The 25,910-nt window shown below is 45.1% G+C and overlaps 2 protein-coding genes across 2 annotated transcripts; both read left to right on the top strand.

Moving 5' to 3' along the window:
• Positions 1-288: 288 nt before the first annotated feature.
• Positions 289-6,721, top strand: prelid3b (PRELI domain containing 3). Its single transcript, XM_084440840.1, has 6 exons — positions 289-381; positions 1,455-1,623; positions 3,771-3,860; positions 3,996-4,066; positions 4,211-4,313; positions 4,613-6,721. The coding sequence occupies exons 1-6, from the start codon at positions 350-352 to the stop codon at positions 4,715-4,717; spliced, it is 570 nt and encodes a 189-aa protein (XP_084296966.1). The 5' UTR covers positions 289-349; the 3' UTR covers positions 4,718-6,721.
• A 7,824-nt stretch (positions 6,722-14,545) lies between these two features.
• aurka (aurora kinase A) lies at positions 14,546-20,786 on the top strand (the record flags this gene model as incomplete). Its single annotated transcript, XM_084440724.1, has 6 exons — positions 14,546-14,909; positions 15,020-15,211; positions 15,420-15,558; positions 16,186-16,334; positions 17,372-17,546; positions 20,607-20,786. The coding sequence occupies exons 1-6, from the start codon at positions 14,689-14,691 to the stop codon at positions 20,784-20,786; spliced, it is 1,056 nt and encodes a 351-aa protein (XP_084296850.1). The 5' UTR covers positions 14,546-14,688.
• Positions 20,787-25,910: the final 5,124 nt, after the last annotated feature.

A 25,910-nucleotide genomic window follows, 5' to 3' on the forward strand; every position in this document is an offset into this window, starting at 1 on the left:
TACAGGATATAGATCTAGGAGATCATTGTTTGTGCCTTTTGTACAGTGTTTCAAGTTATGTTCTCTTTTGTGGTTTTATCTGTCCCTATCAAAAAGTTATGTTATCTTTTGTGCTTGTATCTGTCCCTATCAAAACTGTCCCCTGACAGCTTCACCTAGGCTACCCTTGCTATCTGTCAAAGATCTGGCATGCGGCGGAAGTGCGTCACCACCACTGCAAGGTGGGAGGGGATTTGCGTCGTTTCTTTAAAACGCGTGCCGCCTGTGTCAGGCAGTGTGACTGCACCTACCGGCTACCTCCCACCACCACTACTACATAGCGGTTGTAGGCTACAGTGACGGTCAAACCATGAAGATCTGGACATCAGAACACATTTTCAAGTGAGTAATTTATTTACATTCGTATCGTCAGTGTCAGAATGAGATCGTAGCTACAGCTACATGTAGCGCTGGTTCAGACACTGATTTGTTGTCTTAAACTAATGTATTAATCAGTAGCTACATGATTTCCAGTGACAGCTAATCGATATTCTATAGGCCTAGTTGGCGTTCCTACATTAGTTTATAATTAATCTTCTTCTCGTATTCGTATATTCATTGTACGGAGGCTATAGCGATATAGCTACGTTAGCTTCCGTTTCTGTCATTATGTTATTTTTTGCTTGGGACCAAATATTCACTGAATCATACGTATGGAATTGGCAGCTGTCTATACAGCATCTCATGTTGTATTGCAATGGTTGCCGGTGTGTGGTTGCATAAGTTGTCTGGTGCATTTTGTTGGGTGAGCTTATGTTAGCTAGCTACCTAGCTAGCCAGCTAGCAGAGCAACCTTTACCCTACATCTCACCGGCCTCCGTCATGCGTCACTCTGGAACCACATGGCTTCTGGTTGTCGGCATGGTAACCAAGTTGTAGCAATTACTGTCTAGAACAGATCGTTTTTTTTGGCGCGGTTCCTTGTCACATAGTTGAAAATTAATTAGTGTTCTTCTGTTGAACAAGATTAATAATTGATGTCCTGAGTGTACAGTAATATGAAAACCTTATATTGTCTAGTTGCGTTCATAGGAATGGAATGAGGAATTGATTGGTGCTGATAAGATTAGTGGTGATAAAGATCATAATTCCAATGTACCTGTACTGGTTATATGGCGAATACAATCTCTATTCTAATATGCTGACATATCTCATCATAATTTGCTGAATAAATGCCCCATAAAGTGTTTACATTTGAATAAAGTAGTTTCAGTGTTTTCTGAAATGATGCACTATGGACACACCAGTGCAGAACACAATGCAGATGGGCTTTGCTGATACCTACAGATACTGTATAAGATCAACTTCTTGATCTTACTGTACACAGTAGTAAGACCAAGAATACGTAACGTCTTGATCAGTGGATCACTGGTTTGCTGAACTGATCCAGTAACTAGTTCCGTTGCGCTGCACAGCCACCCCTGGGAGACAGTGACCAAGGCGGCCATGCAGAAGTACCCCAACCCCATGAACCCCAGCGTGTTCGGGGTGGATGTGCTGGACAGGGCGGTGGACACGCAGGGACGCCTGCACAGCAACAAGCTCCTCAGCGCAGAGTGGGGGCTTCCCTCCATCGTCAAGTCTGTGAGTAATAGGCCTACTTCCCTCCCTCTCTCTCTCCCCTCATCTCTCTCTCTCTTCCTCCCTCTCTCTCTCCCCTCATCTCTCTCTCTCTCCCTCCCCTCATCTCTCTCTCCCCTCCCCTCCCCTCATCTCTCTCTCCCCTCCCCTCATCTCTCTCTCCCTCTCTCTCCCCTCATCTCATCTCTCTCTCCCCTCATCTCTCTCTCTCTCTCCCTCTCTCTCTCTCCTCATCTCTCTCTCTTCCTCCCTCTCTCTCCCCTCATCTCTCTCTCTCCATCTCAGTTATGATTGTCTGTGGTCTGTCTAGGACAGGATATCTGATTACTCTTTCAGACTCTTACATTACAGCCTTTATGTGGCTGGCTACTCTACAGACTCAAATTCATGCATAGACCAACATCACATAGACCAACATCACATAGACCAACATGCATAGACCGACATGCATAGATCAACATCACATGTTCGCTTTTTTCATTGTTAACATTTCCCAATCCCACTATGGTTGGTAGGAAATGATGGTCATGTGTGACCTATTTGCCTCAAAAATCTTTATGATGGTTATGTGGCGTGAGCTAGTCCAGTGTCAGATCTGAGAGCCTGCAGTCTTGGTGTGCCTCCCCGGCAGAGCCCATCTCTGTGTGACGTTTAAAACTCATAGGTGTGTTCCTACCACACTACACTCATAAAAAAGAGAGCATTGCACTACACCATTTGTAACAGTACAGGCACCCTCTGTCAAAAGGTGGCTCTATCTAGCACTCTTCTTTATTTTAGTGTTCCCCTGACCAGGCCAGGGTCCTACCAGGTAATGCTAGTAGATGACCTGCCCTCCTGTGGCACATGCTGTCCTGAACAGCGTGGTGTCACATGCTGTCCTGAACAGCGTGGTGTCATTCCTGGCAGGGCAAGCCTATAACTCCGGCGCTGTGATGTAACACGCACAACAGGAGCTGAACCGGGGCCAAGTCATAGTCGTTGCTCAATCGGTGGTTCCGCTTGCAGTTGAACAGTGCCAAGACTCAGTGACCTACTGTTCAACTTATTGACCTACTGCACTTTACCACAAGTTGAGATTTGATGAAGACTATTTTCAAGATCAGATTAAACTGTTTGTCCCAGTGTTGAACTCTCTCTCTCTCTCTCTCTCTGTAAGTAGACATGGATCATCTTTGGAGCGTTGTGTCACGGTCCCACCAGCCAATCGGCTTCTATCCCATAGCCTTTGGTTCAGATCCCTGGGAAGGTCAGGCGAGGTTGTGAGAGATGTCTATTAATAACACCCATAAATCCTTTGACAGTCTAGCACATCGGCACGTGGCTGCTCCCAAGATGAGGAGGTTACTGTAGGTCTGAAAGATAATAATAATTATAATAATAATAATCATAATTTATTTATAAAGCACTTTTCATTGTCAGACAATGTCACTCAAGTGACTCAAAGTGCTGATCAATTACAAAGTTAATTAAGAAAACAAAGCAGAATAACAACAAGCAGAATAATGGAGTCATATTTTGGACACTAATTAAAATATAACATGATACACGTTACCTTCAATATAGATGTGCCTGCAGTGGGCTGTTTGTCATTGAAATCTATTTTTTTATCTAAGCTAGGCTAAATGCCTTTGACGAAATCGTCATTTAAATTCAAAAGTCTTAATGATTGATGAGACACATCAGTGTCATGTTTGATTATTAGGATAGGGTTGCTATTAACTCAGTTACAAATAATGTATTGATAAGTGTTAATGTACCAAAGAACAAGCTTGAGTGAACAGGTGAATGTTCAACTGGAGCATTCATCCAGGCATGGGGCATAAGCCTAATACTGCGCTAAGAATGAAGGCCATCATGTCCCTGTAAACAATTACTGGGCAGGTACTGCGTTAGAATGGAGGCCATCATGTCCCTGTAAGCAATTATTGGGCAGGTACTGTAGATCTCATTGACAGTCCCAGTTAGGCATAACCTACTGTACATGGTACAGAAACAGGCTCAGACAACAGGGTTTCTAGGACGGGTGAAATCAGAGTGAAGATCTGGGCACATTCTGTTCTCTGGACATTTGAACTGAACATGTGGGTCCTGTTGCTGTTTCAATTTGGTTCAATTCTCTCTCTCTCTCTCTCTCTCTCTCTCTCTAGATCATCGGCAACTCACGGACATGCACCTACATCCAGGAGCACTCGGTAGTCGACCCCAAAGAGAAAACATACGAGCTTCAATCTTCAAACGTGAGTACGGTGGAACATTCCTGGGTACCCTGAACATTCCTGGAATGAAGTTGAACTTGTTCGTTGGCATAGTAAGGTTGGGTGAACCCTCAGTCCTGATTTTTTTTTTCTCTCTGTGTGTCTTTGCTTCTTCAGATCACATTCACAAACCTGGTTTCTGTGGATGAAAGGCTCACATACAAACCACACCCTCAAGACCCAGAGAAGTAAGGATTCACACACTTACTTATGTACTATAGTACTATTATAGTACTCTTACATTCTAGTTTACTATAGTGTATTGCTCAATCATGTCGTGCCCTTGTGTCCTAACTCTTGACTCTCACCTCCCTCAACTCCTCCCCCTTCAGGACTGTATTGACTCAGGAGGCCATCATTTCTGTAAAGGGAGTGAGTCTGAGCAGCTACCTAGAGGGAGTCATGGCCAGCACCATCTCTGCTAACGCCGGAAAGGTAAGTCATCTGCCAAGGCCAGAACACTGTTCTCCTCTACACCAAATAAACAGTGTTTTATACACCAAATAAACAGTGTTTTATACAACTGCTTTTATTTAGTATTATGGGTGCAAATACCACTCACTAGTAGCTACACTCAGTGGCCAGAAACTGAACGTTTCAAACAAAGCAGCTCAGTTTATTTCATTGAGAACCAGCAAATCCCGGCCTTACGCCTGGTTGTTTAGTTTGAACTAACAGGGCAGCCTTGGTTTTCAGCTGATTCCAGGCATGTTTGTTTGTTTCTCATCCACCAGGGACGTGAGGCCATGGAGTGGGTGATCAGGCGGCTAAACGCGGAGATCGAGGAGCTGGCCGCCACCGCCAGGGGGACGATGGCTGCCGCGGTCACCGAGAAATGACCCCTCCCTCCCCTCGCCTCATCCCCTGTTCCCTGACTGGGGACGTCCATGAACTGAGCCGGGCTAGCACAGCCTCCCTTCATGTTGCTCCATGCTTCCTATTTTTATTTTTGTATCCATGGGTGCATTCTATCCATCTCTCATGGATTCTTTATCTACATTAGATACCTCTTAAGTTAGCGGACTGCAACATGAAGGGATTCTGGGTAATCATTCCGGGGTGGCTGCCAGACTGACCGCACAGAGGCTCAGAGAGAGAGAGAGCTGGTGCACTCAAGTCCAGCTCCGGGCAGAGAAGTGGGCATCTGCGACGAGATGGAAGGTGCCAAAGTATATGCCAAATAATACTGTCCTGCGCTCTCTCTAGACCAGTCAGCCTGTCCTGGGATCAGTCCTGAGGGGGAACTGACACTCTCTCTAGACCAGTCAGCATGTCCTGGGATCAGTCCTGAGGGGGAACTGACACTCTCTAGACCCGTCAGCCTGTCCTGGGATCAGTCCTGAGGGGGAACTGACACTCTCTCTAGACCAGTCAGCCTGTCCTGGGATCAGTCCTGAGGGGGAACTGACACTCTCTCTAGACCAGTCAGCCTGTCCTGGGATCAGTCCTGAGGGGGAATTGACACTCTCTCTAGACCAGTCAGCCTGTCCTGCGATCAGTCCTGAGGGGGAACTGACAAAGAGCGGCGAGTGTTTGGGGATAGCCCAGGTACAGCGTGTACTCTAGACCGAACTATCCGAGCTGTAAATGGTGCCAGTCAGACTGCATAGCTGAAACCAGGTTCCTGGCAGACAGGCAAAGCCTCACTCAGTCAACCACGGAGAGAAATTTGTTCATTAAATGTCTCTCTGTCAGCCTGTTAGTATGAGCCGCCAAATCAGAATGTTTTTGTCTGCAGTCTAGAGGAGAACTAAACCAGGCAACATCTCTGAGAGCTGGAGTACAAGTACTGTATTTATGACTACTGGATTATTACCATTATTTAAGTATTATCAGAAAGGGAACAAGGAAATCCAGTTGGCAGAGAGATTGTCAGTGGACCATGTGTAAGGAATAGATTTTCAGTCGGCCCCTACTGAGGTTCTAAGCAAGGCGACTTTGGAATATGGGTATGCAAGTGAATATGAAAAGGCACACAGCATGCGTGTAACCACGGCTGCAGGGTGCTTTAGGGAGAGAAGACGGTTACCTTTACTTACCAGAACTTGACCAGGGCATTGAACAGGGCAGCGGAAATTTGTGAATATTGTAGAATTCGTTACCTTTGCGACCATTGATCGAACAAGAGGAGTCAAAACCTGCATTTGAGACAGTTTACCTACATGACTTGGAGATTTCACCTGCCATACAAATGGTGAAAAGTGTAGGTTTATTGCATGTTACCTCAAACAGTTATGTTACTTGGCATTTGTATTGTATCTAATGTAATGTAATGTACGAGTATTTAATGGTGGCTTGGGAATAACGTATAAACATGTTATATGCTTTGTTACCAAATGTAATAAATGGTTTAATGTGGGTTTCAACAACACACGGTCTTACTATCTGCAACTAGAGAAGTGATGCTCTCAGTTTGCCAAAGCCAGATCAGATCAGATCTACTCTCTGGGTAGAGAGAGTACCCAGAGCCCTGATCAGATCTACTCTCTGGGTAGAGAGAGTACCCAAAGCCCTGATCAGATCTACTCTCTGGGTAGAGAGTACCCAGAGCCCTGATCAGATCTGCTCTCTCATTTCTCCTCACATTTATGTTACTTTTAGCTCTGTGTTTGTTGTTGACATGGAATACAAGTCTGTTTGGGTTAAATGTGCTGTTCTGCTTTGCTTCAGCATGACATGGCAGTACATCTGCCTTGTTTGACATGTGAAATGAATATTTATTATTTATTTATTATATTTATGATAATTAATGTTTTACTTTAATTCTGTGAAAAAAGCATGACATATTATTTGATAGACCCTAGATGTTGAGGTGGGTACACCTATAACCTTATGATTTATTTTCCTACTCGGACACGGCTTCTGGCATCAATTTGATTTCAATAATCATTCTAGTCACTTGATAATATTATTGTTTTTCTTTCAGAAATTTGGTGTGGTTTATAAGTTGGAACTGAAGTGATGTTTGACATGCTGTTGTACTCAAGTTCCTGGCCGACAAAACTTAAGACTATGGGTGAATGAAAAATAAAGTAACATTTGAAGGCATTTGTTTCCAGTGTCAGTGTGTGAACCAACAACATCAGCTTGTAACAATCAGGGGTGTGCCCGAATACTGATACGTTATTCGGAGAGGCACAGATAATGCCTTGGAAACTGATATTTTTTGTATCCGCGCTTACTCATTATTCAGAGGGAAAAAAACATGCGCGTTATCTGCATTAGCCTATTGTTGATGTTGATGAGTGAATCCCAGGAGACGGCGCGCTAATCTGATGAGACCACTGGCAATGCCTACAGTGAGGCGATAAGAGGACACATTTTCACTCACCCGTTGTCAGATAAAGTTGGAAGGTCAAGCAGCAAGTTTCTTAATCCAGCTGTTAGCTGGTCATTCCGTTTTGGTAGGTATGGATTTGAAAGTGCGTTCCACCGGCAGACTTTATTGCAGTAAAGTTATGGGGAAAAAACATGGCTTAAGCCATAACATAATGTCATTGTCAAATATACCTGCAAGCAGGAATGTGGGGGCCAAGCAGTTTAACTGCAAGCAGACAAGGAATCAGCTAGACTGACGTGGTGACATGTTTGACAAGGGTCAAGGATGGGCCCGAGATTTTCGGAAGTCAGACATATGGTTGAACGGGATTCGATCTCTGTACCTGCTGCTTGCAAGGCCAACATGCTAACCACTGTGCTACGCCGGATGTTACAGATGTGAATCACCCTAGTCCACAAGGCATGTTAGCCTTCGCTAACCTATTAGCTGAATCCCAATCTGACTCCTGAGCACTTAATTAATGTCAGCTGGAAGGGCCAGAGGGTGGAAGGGCCCTAAATTAAATGCTATTAAAGCATTTATGATACAACCCAAGTTCCTGTTTAGCGGCATTGTCGCCAAATGCAACTGGCTGTCACAAGCGAACGCATCCAAATCTCATATTGAACCTTTGTAGACTAGGATTGGTCTACAGATTATGTGTAGGCCTACCACGTTTCATGCAGATAGGAGGAAAATCTGGCATGGGGTTGAACGAGATTTAAACTCAGTACCTGCTGCTTGCAAGGCCGACTTGCTATCCACTGTGCTACGCCTGATCTTGCAAAGGAGAATCTCCCTAGTCCACAAGGCATGTCAGCCGTTGCTTCCTCTCGATTGAGTGAGAGGGGGGGTGTCGTCATTTAAATTGGCACATGGCGAAAAGTACATAGCAGAGTGTAACTATTTACTTCTATAGAATCCAGACAATCACACAAACATTTCGAGGTATAATATGTCCTTCTGTCTTCAAAAGTGTAGGAGAGGTGACGAGTTAGAAACACAACATTGATTCAGTCATTTGCTTCAAGTTAGAGCACGGCTCCATTGGTTTCAATGGAGGGGGGGAGTCATCATTCAAACTGTCACACGGCAAAAAATTATACATCAGAGAGCTTAGCTTTTTGGATTTTACAAATCCCAAGAGTCATGTGAACATTTTTATATATAATATGTGTATACGCTGTGCAAATTGGAAGAGGGGTGGCAGTTTAGAAAATGTGTGACATTTTTCCTTAGTGCGTCTCTCCCCACTCTAAAATCTGTGAAATTGTGCAGAACACCAAAAGTGTAACTTGCATTCTGCAATCAAGAGAATGAAAAATAATGAAACCATGGTATGTTTTGAACTCGGCTTGGCGCAAGGAATCCAATGATCCCTGAATCATTAAAATCGAACAAACGGTTCAAAAGTTACAAGCATAAACGTGACTCCAACTTTGACACATTGGTGGCGCTAGAGTGCTCAACTTGTCAACATGTGACTTGGTTACAGAGGTCACGGGAGGGTCCCTAACCAGTCTGCTAAATGTGCTTTTGATACATTAAAGCATTGATGCGATATGTCTTAAATTCCTGTTTGGAGGCTTTGTCGCCAAATTCAATTGGCTGTCACAAGCAAACGCATTGGAATATCAACAATTCAAATCAATCCTTTGTAGACATTGGTCTCCAGATTATGTGTATTAATTTTTTTGCAGATTGGTGAAAATCTATAGGAGGAGTAGCATTTTAAGTGTTTTTCACTAAATCCAAAATGGCAGACAATCCAATTTGCTTGAGCTTGGCTTGAGCCAAGGAATCATATGGCACCTTGATTTTGAAAATTGGACTTACGGGTCAAAAGTGGCGTGCATAAATGCATTGCCAACTTTGACATGTTGGTGGCGCTAGAGTGTAGGAGCTGAGGACATGGGTCTTGGTAAGAGGGGTCATGGGACTGTCCCGAATCAGTGTGCCAAATTTCATAACTTTCTACCATACAGTTCTATGGGCTGCTCTAGACTCCAATGGCAGAAGAGTATAATAAAGAAAGAAAAAAAAAACGTTGCTAGTCATGTGACAGCTGGCATCTGAAATGGTAGCACAGCGCCATCTACTGTTGTATTTGACAGTTGTTGTCCATCACATCCCAGTTGAGTTGTCCTGATATCAGACAGAATTGTCAACTTGTTGCACTACATTGAGAACTTCAATTTAGAATCAAACTTTTAGTGGACTCAAACGTGGAAATATGTTTCAGAACTAATTATATGCCAACATTAAATCAATTTGATGCTTTGAATGCTCAAAACTTGCATTGCCAAGTAGCAGTAGTAGTAGGAGGAGGAGGAGGAGGAGGAGGAGGAGGAGGAGAACATGGAGAAGCAGCGTTCAGTTTTTATGCTCCACATATCTGGAACAAACTTCCAGAAAACTGCAAGTCTGCTGCAACTCTGAAGACGTTTCTTTTTGCCGCTGCTTTTTATTAAATCAAATAATTATTTATTCATAAACTGCACTGTTACTTTTATTCTTGTATTTTATTTTTCCTACATTTTGTTTTAAATGTAAAAATGTTAGTAGAACGACTTGAGGGAGGAAGAGAAAGACAAATGTATGTTGTAAATGGAAAAGTTGGATTTTTGGTGCAAGGTGTGCCTAGTGACACAACAGTAGGCCACTGACAGCTGATGTGGTCCCTTGCTCAGAAAGAATGTACGTAAGTGAGTGGAGAGAGAGAAGGTTTCAGTATATGTGATGAAGAAAAGAGTGTCCTTTTTTTGCATTTCGTTTTATATGACATTTTATGTGTTGCACTTTGTCTTGATGCTTTTAATGTCTCATGTAAAGCACTTTGAATTGCCTTGTTGCTGAAATGTGCTATACAAATAAACTTGCCTTGCTTTGCCTTGTAGTAGTAGTAGTAATTGTCGTTTATTGATTCACTGTTAGCTTCAAACGACAACAAATTTACGCAGACTATGATACAAATAAGTACATATTTAAACATATTTCAAATAAAAGAAAGTATTAACTATATTTTTATTTTTGACAAGAGACTGGCCCAAAGGCTTTTATAGATTTTATATATATATGATATTTTTAGAGAAGTACTTTTATTATTATATATTTTTTTTTAATTGAAATTCAAGTTATACAGAAATTCTGCAACAATAGCCCATACGTATACATAAATTAACAATACATGTATACAATTACATAGGACATGAAATATAAAACAAAACACAGGGGTACCTTATAATAAACGGAAGTCTTCTTGCCTTGTGCACAAATCCTAGAAAAGATGACAAAAAAAAAAATCCTACATGACATGACATATGCTATGTGATGACACTTAAGTACCGGTGGTTTGAACAAATTGTTGTTGCTGTATAATACGGTGTGGGAGGAAGGTAGTCTACCTGTTAGTTGGAAAGAGGCGGTTATTGTTCCTATTGGAAAGCCTGGGAAAGATGCTAGCATACCGACGAACTATAGGCCAACTTCGCACATATGTAAACTGATGGAATGGATGGTGAATGAACGACTGATGTATTGGTTAGAGAGACAGGAGATATTTGCAGGGTGTCAGAGTGGGCTTAGGAAGGAGAGGGGTACATTAGATTCAGTGGTGTGTTTAGAGGATGAGGTGAGGAAAGCGCAAGTTAATAGAGAAACTGTATCTGCAATTTTCTTTGATGTCGAAAAAGCGTATGACATGCTGTGGAGGGAGGGGTTGCTGATAAAGTTGCATGCCATGGGGATTGGGGGGAGGGTCTTTAATTGGGTGATGGACTTTTTAGATGGGAGAACCATTCAGGTGAAGGTAGGCTCGGACACCGCAGGGGAGTGTGATTAGTCCAATTTTGTTCACTATTATGATTAATGATATCTTTGATGGTTTGGCGATGGATGTGGGCAGATCATTGTTTGCGGATGGTGGGGCTTTGTGGAAACGGGGGAGGAATGTGAACCATGTAGTGCATAAACTGCAGGACAGTGTACATCAAGTTGAGATGTGGGGGGAGGCATGGGGTTTTACATTTTCTGTCGAAAAGTCCAAAGTCATGTTCTTTACACGAAAGAGGATTGGGGGAGATGCGGTGGTTAAGCTCTATGGGCGTGCTCTGGAGAGGGTGGAATCTATTCGATTCTTGGGGGTTCAGTTTGATCCGGGATTGACATGGAGGAGCCACGTTACTCTTTTAGTAGATAAGTGCAAGAAAGTTTTGAATGTGATGAGGTGCCTTGTAGGTTTGTATTGGGGAGCCGATGTGGCCTCCTTGAAATATATTTATGTTGCTCTGATTAGGTCACGGCTGGATTATGGGAGAGTGGTATATGGCTCTGCGGCGAGAACAGTGTTAGGGAGGTTGGATGTGATCCAGGCCCGGGCTCTCAGATTGTGTATAGGGGCAGCAAGGACGTCTCCTGTGTGTGCCATACAAGTCGAGGCAGGCGAGATGCCGCTGGAGTTACGGAGGAAGCAGCTCAAAGTCAACTACTGGGTGAATCTGAGGGGGCATGGAGACAAGCATCCCACCAAATAGGTGTTACAGGCCTGCTGGGAAAGGGGGGGCACTGGTGAGGCTAGTTTTGGCTGGACGGGAGATGCAGCAGCGAGGGACCTGGGGGTGTATGGGCTGGAGTTCTGCCCGACGGTGGTGTGGCCAGCGACTCCTGTGTGGGTTCTGGAACCAATGGAGGTGGACTTCACATTGTTGCGGGTTAAAGCAAGGCATGCCAATGCAGATTTGGTGTCTGAGTTTTATAGGTATACTGACAGTAAATATGCTGAGTGTGTGCAGGTGTTTACTGATGTTTCCAAAGACCTGCTGTCTGGACACACAGGTTCTGCAGTTGTAGTCCCTAATCAGGAGGTTTCTATAGGTCAACGGACGTCTATGTTCTTGAGTGTTTTTACGGTTGAGTTGTATGCCATTTGGCTGGCGTTGGAGTGGGTTGAGCGGGCCCGGCCTCCTAGGGCTCTGATCTGCAGTGACTCTGCTGCTGGGTTATGCAGCATTCAGTTAGGTACGTCCAGTACTCGCCAGGACCTGCTGTCCGAAATTATGGAGGGGCATTCCCGAGTGCGGAAATTGGGTACGGTGGTTTCCTTCCTGTGGGTTCCTGCGCATGTGGGCATTCTGGGGAATGACAGAGTGGACAAGCTGCAGTTCAGAGGGAACACATTGACACAGCTATTGAGTTATCTAAGGCTGAGGGGAAGAGTGTTGTGTGGAGGAAGGTCAATGAAGAGTGGCAGCAGCTGTGGGATCGGGAGACGAGGGGGAGGCACCTCTATGCCATACAACGTAGAGTGGGTGGTGAGAGATGTAGAGGGGGGAACCGGAGAGAGGAGGTGGTGCTGAGGAGGTGGTGCTGACCAGGCTGCGTATAGGCCACAGTAATTTGAATGGGACTCTGCACGTTATTGGGAAACATCCTACTGGAAACTGTGGGGTGTGTCTGGTTCCAGAAACTGTGGGTCATGTACTTGTGCACTGTAGGAAATATGTATCTGAGAGGACGGTTATGATGGAGGGAATGGGTAGGACTGGGCTGGTGGGCTCAGGGAATACTGCAGTGTGGTAGTGGTGGGCGAGGCAGGAAGTATTTGGTGGGGTTTCTAAAAGAAACCGGCCTGATGGGGAGAGTCTGAGGGACCGGATTCTGTAGAGGTTTTTAGCTCCAGTAGATGGCGGTAATGCAACTTTTAGGATGCCAACCGCCGTTAAGCCCCACAGAAGAAGAAGAAGAATCCTAGGTGACGTCAGGGTTATAATTCCGTATTAACCAATAGTGAGTGAAGAGAGGACTACCCATCAGCCAACCACACACTGCAATGACTTTTAAAAGGATATTTGAAATCAAACAGCTACTGATGGTAACTTTCTAGCCAGATCCAGCGAGCTAGGTTAAGGTAAGTGGGCGTATGTATGCTTTGGTAAAGTTAGCTAGCTTTTGCTTGGAAGATTATTCCAAGAACATTTTTCAAACAAAATAATCAATCTCGAGGCAAGACGGGACTAGTTTCCGTGTGTTGCTTGCTAGCTAGCTAATGCTAGCTTACCATCCACCGTCTTTTGTTAGCTAGCAAGCTAGGTTAGCTTAGTTACCTGGATTTTTACATTTATTTATTGCGTGGGGCAATAGTGAGGGTGCTTGAGCTGCTGCAAACTACTGGTAAGTGTCATTATTATCAGATATTAATCTAGTTAGTGGTAGCATGGCGTATCTAGCTAACGTTAGCTAGCTAGCTAACTATATTCGTCCTGAATGAACGTCAGACAAGGCAGGCTTGAGAAAGTGCCGTCTTGGTGTCTGGAGGGCTGCCGAGTGAATTCCTACATTAGGAAGTGCCTTGCTTTTGCTCTAATCTTAACTTTCAGCAAGGCACTTTACCCCAACACTCGCTCATAGCACCGAGGGGCGCTGCTAGTACTGGCGACCCACCCTGTGCTCGACTCAACCATGGGAGGAGGGGGATTGAAAAAGCCCCCGGTTTAAGTTACACGCAGGGCTGAAAATTAACACCTGCCACCGGCCACATGCAGGTAACATTTCCAATTGGCGACTAGATTTCGGAAGGCTATCTGAAAAAAAGATATACTTGGCTGGTAGACTTTTTTCATCTACAGTCTCCTTGGCAGGTGACTCACCGTGAGCCAAAAAGTTAATTTTCACCCCTGGTTACACGTAACAAGTGATATACATAGTATGATTGCTCTGCCACAATTTCAATGCCAAGGCAAGATATGGTCTTATCTCAGGCTAACATCCAAATCTATCGTACGTTTTTTATGTTGAACGTTAATGGTAACCACACTTCTCTCTTTCAGAATATGGATTCTTCTAGAGTCAAGTTGGCAACGGACAACAAAAATCAAAGGCCTGACTTGAAGGTAAGTTGTATCTAGCTAGCTAGCTCACTAGCTAGCCAACTAACTGGTAGTGAATCTACAGTGGTAGTTTATAGCTAGCTGTCTTTTGAGAACTTATAATAGCTAACGTTATCACGTTCTTGTAGTTGGGCCTACTGGCGTGAGTGGATAGAAGTGAAACTAAATATTTGAGCTAATGTTTGAAACGAGATGCTGGGGGACAAAATACTGGCCTATAGTCCTGCCTGCAACTCAGGAAGCGAGAACTTGAGAAGACTAGCTAGCTAGGATTATTTTTGTAGACCATTTCAATAGAATTCTCGGTCACTATGAGAGACTGTCTCTGAATGACTGTTTTACTTAGACTGAGCACCTTATGTTCTTAGACGAGGCTGCTCCCCTTATTTTATGTCACAAATGACCAATACTTATCTGTGGCTGTTTCCAGCAGAGTAATGATGGTCCGAAGAGAGTTCCCGTATCTCAGACCAACCGCAAGCCGGTGTTGACGCCGGCCCAGGCGCCACGGGCGCTGGGTTTGTGCAACGGCCCACAGCGAGTTCCCGTGAGCCAACAGCGGAGGTCTGGGCCGGTGACGCAAACCCCGACCTCTGCACCCAAGAGCATGCGTCCCCATGGCAGCCAGAATGTCAACCCCACACAGGCCCAACAGCGCCCCCAGACTCAGCCCCAGAGCCAGACCAAGACCACCCCTGCCCAGAAGCAGCAGCAGACTCCGCCCCAGAGCCAGGCCAAGACCACCGGTCCCAAGCCCGATTCAGAGTTAACCCAAGTAACGGGTCCTTCAAAACCTGTAAAGGATGCCCCATCGGATGCCACCTCAAAGTAAGTGTGTTGAGAGAAGAAAGGGGAAATCTGCTTGTACCATAAAATTTGTTTGACTCGAGATGTAGCACAGCAGCACTAAAATATTCTAAATTTGACTGTTTTTAAAGGAAAGGATGGGCGCTAGACAACTTTGACATCGGCCGGCCTCTGGGGAAGGGGAAATTTGGCAATGTGTACCTGGCCAGGGAACGCCAGTACAAGTTCATCTTGGCCCTCAAGGTGCTCTTCAAGAAACAGCTGGAGAAGGCTGGTGTGGAGCACCAACTGAGGAGGGAGGTGGAGATCCAGTCTCACCTCAGGTACATGCTCTCTCTCTCACTCTCGAACACAGCAGTCGTCTGGAAGCTCTGGTAAAATAAAGGCATTTAATCCTCATCCTTTTAGATTAGTCCAGTGGTATGTAGTTGGCATCAGTATTATCACAGCATCAATGCTAAGCAGCCCTTTTTGTTTTGATGATAGATTTCCTTCTCTCTGCCACCCCCTGTCTCTTTCTCTCCCCCCCAGGCACCCTAACATCCTGCGTCTGTACGGCTACTTCCATGACACGTCGCGCGTGTACCTCATCCTGGAGTTCGCCCCCAAGGGGGAGCTGTACAGCGAGCTGCAGCGCAGCGGGAGCTTCAACGAGCAGACCAGTGCCACGGTGAGGCCGCGTCCGTCTAACATTCAGTCAACATGAGGAAATGACCAGCTCAGTGGCCTTTTGGTTAGAATTTCCGCCCTCAGGTTGGGGGTTCAAACCCCGGCCGGGTCATAACAAAGACTGGGGGTAAGTCCCTGCGACATGTTACCGTCATGTCCAGGGTGTGTACTTCAAGCTGGTTCACTCTAAGGAATTAGAAGATGGCCAGTAGCCCATAGGACAGGAGCCTATTTACTTACTGTCTGAATAACAGTCAAGCGCATTGTGTTGCCTCTGGGTATGAAATGCGCTATACAAATAAAGCTTTGATTGATTGATTGAACAGTCAGTCATCTGTCTGAATAACTTTTTCATGGCATGAAAGATGATCAGGGATATGACGTCAAAACACGTAGCTGTAAACTGCTGTATTTGCTCACGGGCCTCGACGCAGCGTTAGAATCTGTTGTGAATTTCGTCATTGGCGAGAATCCGTACTGGCAGATTGACTACTTTGTCGCCTGCCACATTGTAAAGGAAGGAGCTCTATTGCTGTGTTTTTCTGTCGACCTCTACCGTGTAACCGCCCTCCCCTGAGGAAGCGTTTTCCCATTTCTAATATGTTGCTGCGACCGTTTTGTTTTCCAGTACATCATGGAGCTAGCGGACGCGCTCAACTACTGCCACTCCAAGAAGGTGATCCACCGGGACATCAAGCCCGAGAACCTGCTGCTGGGGGCCAACGGGGAGCTGAAGATCGCAGACTTCGGCTGGTCTGTGCACACGCCCTCCTCCAGGTACACACACACACAAACAGTGTTGGCACCTTGACCAGGAACTGTTAGTCTGGCGACCCCTCCTGGGTGTCATGGCGGCTGCGCTGTCGTTTGCTGTGGGCGTAGCCAGGCGGAACAGTGGGCGGAGCCATTTAATTAAGCATGGGCCGCCAGGCTGAAGAACTGCAGGCTCTGTTCTACATGGTGTCCCTCAGCCCTACCCAGTGTGCACCTGCGGAGATGAGTAGTATGTAAGTAGTGTACTAGCTCTTCATTGGCGCCGGCACATGGTGTTTAGGGGGAGTGAGCTTAACCAACAACTCGCTACCTACTCTGGGCCTCACGAGAACCCAGTTTCACTCGGTTAGAGAGGGAATTCAACTCTGAGGGAATAGTGTCATGGTGCATTCTGGGGGAATGGAGTGTCATGGGCTGTGTTCCGAATCGCATACTTCTACTTACTACCAGTACATACTACAGCTGCCCTTAGAAAGTATGTACTTTGCAAGCAGTAGGCATCCAATTGGGACATACTACCTTGTCATAACATTGCGTCTTGAAATTTGCCTACATCCGTCGCTGTCCATAACGCGACATTCGTCTACAGCTGTCACGACTCGCACATGTGACGCACATTTCTGCTGCACACAGGATTGTGGGTCAGAATAGCTAGAAAAGCCTGCTGCCTTGTATACTGCAAAATGCAACCGGATGTAGTAGGACATCCTGGTATTTTTGCCATACTGCATGTGGCATACTATGTATTGGGACATCCTACATTCTGTTTTGGCATACTATATAGTGGGGTAGTATGCGATTCGGAATGCAGCCATGGTGTATTCTGGGGGAATGGAGTGTCATGGTGCATTCTAGGGGAATGGAGTGTCATGAGCGAATAGTGTCGTGGTGTGTATTCTGTAGGGGCTAATTTTTGTTCTTCCCCACTACAAGATGATTATTTTAGTGCACGTTCTTGCACTGACTGTTTTGCTCGTTCCACTCAAAACTCCACGCACTGACCAACGGTCGTCTGTCTGCGTCTGCCCGTGTCCGTCCAGGAGGACGACCCTGTGTGGGACCCTGGACTACCTGCCTCCGGAGATGATCGAGGGGCGGAGCCACGACGAGAAGGTCGACCTGTGGAGTCTGGGTGTGCTGTGCTACGAGTTCCTGGTTGGTCGACCGCCCTTCGAGACCAAGACCCACAAGGAGACCTACCGCAAGATATCCCGGGTAAGGAAGGAATGAAGGGAGGGAGGGAAGGAGCGAAGGAAGGAGCAGACGAGTTTAACAGAGTTGGACTACTGTCTTTTGGCGTTCTCCAGAAAAGATGCTGCATTGTCTCCTCAGTAGATTCATACCTGCAAACTAGTCGCCTTTCGGCTACAATCGCTGTTTTTTTTGTCAATTGGGTCATTCATATGAATCGTGCAGATCCAGATCCGGGGAGTTTTCCAAAAAAGGGGGGGGTGAGGGGAGAGTGAGTGTCACTCTCCCCTCACCCCCCCCTTTTTTGGAAAACTCCCCGTCAGACTGCGTTTGATGTTCAGGCTAGAATAAACCTTATTGGATAATACCAACTGGTTAGCTTGGCATAGATATAAGTACAAACTTGGATGCTACAAGCTAAATGTTAGAGTGGTGCGTCTATTCAGAACGTGAAATGGTGACTAACCACAGCAGACGAGGGTATAAATACAGATCCTGTTGTTGGATGTAACGTTGCTAGATCTCCAGTTGAATAACGTCATGTCAACAGCGTCCAACATCCATTCCAATTGCGCAAGTTTTTTTCCCAGGATCTCCTCATACAGCGTTTTTTCATACAGCCCAAATATCTCCAAAGCTGCTGCTGCTAATCACTTGTTAACGAAATCTCTGATCAGCTGTAGTTTGGATATTTTTGCGGTTTAAAATTAGGATAGAGGACACTACTAGTTGCCCCTCAAGCAGAAACGAAACTTATGTCCAGTAGCTTTCTTTCAAGGAATTCCAAAATAAAAGTCACGGGAAACAATTACACAACAAAAAACACAATTTTTTTTTTTTTTACTCGGCATTTGTCCGAATGGTATACTGTATACTAAAGTATGAAGTCTACTGAATCTGATATATACAGAATAATATTTGGAGGGCCTATTCATCAGTTAATAAGTGATAATAATGGGCAACCTTAATCCAAAAATATGCAAGCGAAGACGGTGTCATCATATCAATACAATAATATGGGTAAGACCACTCTAAGAGGAGAAGTCGTTTGTTTTTTTAATGTATCTGTATCGGCCGTAGATTGGAAGATCAGCTCCAACTCCCAACCGTTCTATTAGTGGATGCTGTTTCAGCCAAATGACATGCCTGCAGGGATGTGCACAGATAGACATGAGGTGGTGCTAGAGCACCTGCCCTTTGCCCTCTGGACAAAGCAAGTGCCCTTTTTTGCCCATTTTTTTTAAACTTTTTTTTTTTTTTTTTTTTACAGTATAGGCCTACTGTATGTGGCCCATGGTGACATCGATCAATTCTCGATTGATAATCTAATAATATGATAATATAATGATCTAATAATAATGCGTTGTAATTTTGCCAGCCCCCCCCCCGCACACACCCGTGCCCCTCCCCTCCCTCTCTTCCTTTGTCAACGGTAAACGCGAAAAGCGGACACAAACGGAGGCGCGCTACTCCTCCACTGCCCTTTCCCCTTCCAGAGTGCCCGAGTGATGACAGCTAACCAGCCAGGTCGCACATAAACGAAACGAGTGTATTGTTTGCCCCCTAAGCCTCAGTTGCCAAACTATAACTTTTTTTTTTTGTCTCTGTTGTGAAGTAAGTCTCATACAGCGGCAAACAGCTGAGCCTAAATTAGCCGACTGCCCACCTGCTTAACAAGCTAGACGCTATTCATAATCAATTAATGGATTTAACGTAATGATGACCACCACACGACCAATGTGAAGAAAACGGCATGTGAAGCTATCAGTTTACTTAAGCTGAATATTTAGTATTATGTAGTAATCTTAACCAAGTCTTATTTGCTTTCTGAGAGGACTAGTCTGATGTTAAATTTAGCTCAATGCATGTGGGGACTTTGGAATGGATGGAAAGCTTGTGGCAATAATGTGAAGTGAAGCTTTCAGTGCAACTTATTCTTGTAAAAACACTAGGCTACACATTCTGCTGCTGTAGGCTAGTCGTGAGCCTAGTGTTAAGTTTCACTTTCATTGTTGTATTGAATGAAGAGGGTCACTATCAATGCAGAAAATGTGAGAGAAATTGAGTGAGAAAATAATGATTTCAATAATAATGATGGTGTGTACCTTTTGAACATTTAAAAAGGATACTAGTGCAGTGTCTGATAGAATGCCAGAGGCGACCAAATGTGGGCTTTTAGGCCCAATGTTTTCCACCGGGGTCATAGAGGACCTTAGCGGCAGCAGGAAAAGAGAACAGCCATGGGAACTTAAATCAGAAAAATATGAATGGTAGTGAACGGCGTGAGAAAAATAATTTCTTTATGCCGATTGAATTGTGCCATGACCATCACACACGTTTGTCAATTTACAACATACATTTTACTAATCTCTGTTAACTCGCAAGTTGGCTCATATTATCCATGTTATCGTATCTTGTTTACACTCCCCAAAACCATGTAAAACGGATCTTGCATGCCAGCTCTTACAGAACTGACTAACTCTCCTTTCGTAGCTGCAGCTCTCAACATGGCCAGACTAATAGTGATTTTCACCTCTTTAAATAATTTTAAACTCGTTCTGGAATAACTGCTTTACAGTATTACGACAAACTGCGACATTCTTGACTTGCAAAATTATGTTTTAAATTGACAAACATATGTGGTGGTCATGGCACAATTCAAACAGATCAAGAAATTATTTGTTTATCGCCATTGACTACCGTACATATTTTTTCTGAATTAAGGTCCCGTGGGACAGCTCTTCCTGCTTCCTCTTAGGTGCTCTTTACCCCCAGACCGCCCTGCTGGCTCCTCTTAGGTGCTCTTTACCCCCAGACCCCCCTGCTGGCTCCTCTTAGTGCTCTTTACCCCCAGACCCCCCTGCTGGCTCCTCTTAGTGCTCTTTACCCCCAGACCCCCCTGCTGGCTCCTCTTAGGTGCTCTTTACCCCCAGACCCCCCTGCTGGCTCCTCTTAGGTGCTCTTTACCCCCAGACCCCCCTGCTGGCTCCACGCCCCCTTTGTTCTTCTGCGTTTTTGTCCTTTGCCAATCACACAGGCCTGAAGATGACCTGAATACAGAATGTTTTATCTCTGGTCTCGTAGGTAGAGTTCAGTTACCCGGCTCATGTGAGTGTGGGAGCCCAGGACCTGATCAACAAGCTGCTGAAGCACAACCCCCTCCATCGCCTACCCATACAGGAAGTCCTCCTTCACCCCTGGGTGGTGGAGAACTCCACCAAGCAGCCCACTGCCATTACCTCCGGCACAGAGACCAGCCAGTGAACTTGGCTCCTGCACACACATACACACACACACACCCACCCTCTGTGACCATGTTTTTATTCCCTGACATCTTGTCTAGACTGCTCAGTATGAATGAATCGCTCTGTCTGTGTCATATGGATGTTGGTCAGTTGGTATCTTGTTTCCTTTGTGTTTTGAATGCCTCCATGTGTGTTCAGTATTACTGTGTTTGTAAATATTTTTTGTGTGTAATTTTGAGAATTTTATGTAAACTTTACTTGAATAAATAAAAGTGGTCTCTTGAATGTTGTCTGTTAGTGTTTATAGGTTGATCGCATCAGTATTTTGTCCCCTTTTTGTGCACTGTCCCCTTTTTGTAAAGAGCATTTTAAACCGTTTTTGGTGTTGGTCATTGAAATGTATTTGTAAAATCCAACTAGGTGAAGCTGTGGATAGTAAAGTTACATTCACGCACTCCTGGGTTGAGGTTGGTCTGATCTATGGCTAGAAACGGCTGTGATGTGTGAAAGCAGCAGTGTAGCACCAGTGTACTGAGATCTGTACTTTATGCCTGCCTTTAGAATGGGTAGATAGGAACTTTAATGATCCCTGAGATTTGGTGTTTCAACCAAAATAGCAAAAGGTTGGAAATACAGAATATACATGGTAGCAATAAGCATAAAAAGAACAAGGAATATATACATACAGCATGTGTCAAATATAGAACATGCATCCAGACTATGCATCTCAGAAAAGTAGAATATTGTGGAAAGTAAATTATTTTCTGGAATTTAATTCAAAAAGGTAAACTTTCATATATATTATAGATTCATTACACAAGTAGTGAAATATTTCAAGGCTCAATTGCCACGCTCCACGCATTAATTTGTGCAAAAGGAGCCCCGACCAAGTGTTGAGTGTATAACTGAACATAGGCCTACTGTACAAACATAAAGATTAAAACAAAAAAGGCTTGAAATATTTTACTTTGTGTAATGGATCTAGAATACATTCAAAAGTTTCACTGTTTGAATTAAATTACAGAAAATAATTGACTTTTTCAACAATATTATAATTTTCTGAGATTCACCTGTATAGATATGTCTAGTGATACTCGTATCCAGATGAGCTGTACCATCGTGCTAAGGAGTGCAATATACAAGAAATGCAAATATACAAACTACAATCATACAGATTCCTTAGGTTGCACAACAAAGATGTGAGATACAAGATTCCAGTGTCAAGTACAGAGCCGATCACTTCTCTTGGGAGTCTCAGTCAGTTAGAGTAGTACTTGGTAGTGTTCAAACTAAGAGCATCAGCACCCACCATGCTGACTGGTCCAGGTAGACCGAGGGATGAGTTGAAGTCTGAAGAAACCAGAAATGCTTCGTTGAAAACACTTGCTGAAGCCGACGCCCATGATGGCCACCAGTTTGGCCGTGGTCACCGTTTGTCTCTGCAACCACGGTCACAGAGTTGAGGCTGAACCCCAGGGCAGAGCCCCTCTCCTGGTCAGCTTGTCCATCTGGTTGGCCTCCGCTGCCTCGGGGCTGCTGCCACAGCACACGACTGCAGAGAAGATGCGCTCGCAGCACCCGGCTGGTAGAACGTGTCCACCATTGCTCTACGTAGGTTACATCTAAGGACGTGAGCATCCACAGGAAGCAAATCTGTCTCTCCTTATATGGCATCAGTGTGTCCTGCCCATTCCAGCCTGTTGTCTAGGTGCACTCCTAAATACAGTTGTAGGGCTTATGTCTGGACCACATCAACATCAGCCCCTTTGACCAGTTGTCCCTGGTGTTCACTGACCTCTTCAGTGCCTTACTGGAGTCCTGTACCAGCCTGCTTCAAGACCTCCACCAACATCCCGGTTCCCAAGAAGGCGAAGATCACAGGCCTAAACAACAACAGACTTGTCGCCCTGACCTCTGTAGTCATAAAAGTCTTTGAGTGCCTCATCCTGGCCCATCTCAAGAGCATCACAGACCCACTCCTGGACCCCCTGCAGTTTGCATACAGAGTCAACAGGTCCTGGATAATGCGGCGAACATGACCCTTCACTACGTCCTCCTGTTCTGTTTGTGGACTTCAGCTCGGCCTTGAACACCATCCTCCTGGCCACACTGGAGCACAGGTTCTCCCTGCTATGAGTGCCTGACTCCGCCCGCAGGTGGATCACAGACTTCCTGTCCAACAGGACACAGCGTGTGAAGCTGGGGAAGATCATCTCCGACCCAAAGTCCACCAGTACTGGCGTCCCACAAGGCTGTGTTCTTTCTCCTCTACTATTCTCACTGTGCACGAACAGCTGCACCTCCAGCCAGGGTTTGCCATTCGGTGAGCTGGGGATCGCATCACTGCCGTTTGCAGATGATGTGGTCCTGATGTCATCATTGGCCTGTGACCTCCAGCACTCTCTGGATCGGTTCGCAGCCGAGTGTGAAGCGGCTGGGATGAAAATCAGCACCTCTAAATCTGAGGCCGTGGTTCTCAGCAGGAAAGCGGTGGATTGTCCACTCTGAGTAGGGAATGGGTCCTTAGTCCAAGTGAAGGAGTTCAAGTGGGGGTCTTGTTCACAAGTGAGGGGGCTATGCAGCGGAAGTTTGGCCGGAGAATCGGAGCAGCAGGTGCGGTTCTGCAATCACTTCACCGCACTGTTGTGACAAAAAGAGAGGTGAGCTGAAAGGCTCATTCACCCATTCACACACACATTCACACACCAATGGCAGCAGCTGCCATGCAAGGTGCTAGCCTGCTCACTGAGAGCAATTTGGGATTCAGTGTCTTGCCCAAGGACATGTGGACAGGAGGAGGCGGGATTCGATATCATTCGATTTGTGTCAATTTGTTAGTTTTGAATTCCTTTATGTTTTCTATCATCCTGATGTGGCTGTACTGTGCTTATAAATATATATATTTTTGTAATTATGAGAATTAACTACTTATTTAGTGTTCTTTTGAATGTTGGCAGTGTTCATGTTAAATATTGATATCATATAAATATTTTGCCACTCACCAAGAGCATTGTAAAGGTATTTGGGGTTAGGGTTGTATTTGTAAAATCACACTACGTGAAGATGTGGATTGAATTGTGATGGTACATTTACACACCCCTTCTGGGTTGAGGTTTGTGTCAAGTAGTCTATTGTTCGACCTCTTTGATGTGTGTAGCAGGCTGCTGTGGATGTTCTACCAGTCTGTGGTAGCCAGTACAGTGTTCTTTGCTGTGGCCTTCTAGGGAGGCAGCACCAGGTCTGGGGAGTCAAACCAGCTGAACAAGCTGGTGAGGAGGGCTGGCTCTGTCATGGGACAACAGCTGGACAGCTGGAGCAGTTCAGACGTTCCTTTGTGCCAGTGGCCATAAGACTCTATAACAGTGCCTGAGTGATCCTGAGTGTGGTAAATGTGTTTATGTATGTATATTTGAATATTATTATTACACGTCTATACAGACTGTTTGTATGTATGTATTACATATGTATGTATTGTATGTGTGTGTGTGTGTGTGTGTATGTATGTATGTATGTATGTATATATTCTATATCTAGGCATTTTTCTTGTCTTGTAATTTTCCTTGTAATTTAATTTTATGTATTAAGTATATATCTATGTATATTCTCTATCTATTCCGCTGTACTTTTCCCACTGCTACTTTTTTTCCACTGCTGAAACCACAAATTTCCCCACAGGGGTTATTATATTATCTTCTGTAGCAGCGCCAGCCAAACTGGCTCTATGGCAAGAAACAATGGTTGAAATCATTGAAATGTCATTGAAATGTATTTGTAAAATCTCACTAGGTGAAGCTGTGGATAGTAAAGTTACATTTACGCACTCCTGGGTTGAGGTTGGTCTGCTCTATGGCTAGAAACGGCTGTGATGCGTGAAAGCAGCAGTGCGTCCTTTTCTCCACTAGATGTCTCCCCAGTCACGGTTTTGAGAGCGCTGCATCAATGTACTGAGATGTGTACTTTATGCCGTTTTATTTAGGTATTTGGGTAGGTAGCCTACTTAATGAGGGGTAATTACACGGTTACACCAGCCATATTCAAGGGAAGGCAACACAAAATACAAAAAGTGCAATCATGCACTATTGTGACAATACGCAACCTGGTCTTACCCGGCAGACGTCAGAATTCGACGTTTGTCCATCGCCTCCAAACGTCATATAGACGGCATCATACCAAGCCCCCAGGATCAGCTTGGCGCACTGAAGCCACCATGGGCTTTCAGGCCAAGCTCGGTATTGCAAGTCACGTGACGGCATGCGGCCCAAGACCGCGTGATTTTTTTTACCAACAAACTTCTGGCATAACCACGCCCCCGCGAGTTTTCATTGGGTTAGGGTTAGGGATAGTGTTAGGGTTAGGGTTAGGGTTGTCCAATGAAAACTCGCGGGGGCGTGGTTATGGCAGAAGTTGGTTGGGGAAAAAAATGACGCCCCAAGACCCTTATTTCCCATGGTTTGTGGATTATGATAGATAGGGCTAGAAAAGGAAAAAAAAAATCTGGGTATCATTCAGCATCAGAGACAAATCTAATCAATATAAACTTTTAATTCAATTTGTTTTTTTGTGTTTTTGAGGCCGCCAATAGGCTACCTGTATCGAGCCCATTTGAGAAACATGCTGTGAACGAGCCTCGGGGATGCTGGGCTCGCGTTCATGGCCCTTTTCGAATCCAGCTCCTCTTCCCTCGCCCTATGCACTCCCCCCATGGATGTATTAATAGAACATTAATTAATCATGTAAAATCTCATGCCACTGTTTGTTTTAGGAGCTGAGAGCTCCACCAACTGGCTCTGGGACTGACCAGGGAGAGGAAACCCCTGCTACTTGGAGCTTCTATGATGGCATACATGAGGCAGTGGCGTCAAAACCATCTTTGACTCCACCTGTCCTCATTGCCTCATGCATGTCGAACCCCACCATCAAGGCCAGTCCAGATCCATCTTCCCTCCCGGGCACATCCAGGTCCAATCCACTGTCCCTCCCAGGCACATCCACGTCTGATCAACCATCACTCGCAGGCACATCCACCTCCGATCTACCGTCCCTCCCAGACACATCCACGTCTGATCAACCATCCCTCCCAGGCACATCCACGTCCGATCCACCGTCCTTCCCAGACACATCCAGGGCGTCCTCACTTGAACCC

Source organism: Borostomias antarcticus (assembly GCF_949987555.1).
Source record: "Borostomias antarcticus genome assembly, chromosome: 7".
Lineage (NCBI taxonomy): Eukaryota > Metazoa > Chordata > Actinopteri > Stomiiformes > Stomiidae > Borostomias > Borostomias antarcticus.

What these genes read in the sequence shown, in the direction of transcription:
- prelid3b (XM_084440840.1), top strand. Translation starts at nt 350, where the DNA reads ATGAAGATCTGGACATCAGAACACATTTTCAA. An exon ending in TTCCCTCCATCGTCAAGTCT is followed by an intron (nt 1,624 to 3,770) that starts GTGAGTAATAGG and finishes CTCTCTCTCTAG; the next exon opens with ATCATCGGCAACTCACGGAC. An exon ending in CACCCTCAAGACCCAGAGAA is followed by an intron (nt 4,067 to 4,210) that starts GTAAGGATTCAC and finishes CTCCCCCTTCAG; the next exon opens with GACTGTATTGACTCAGGAGG.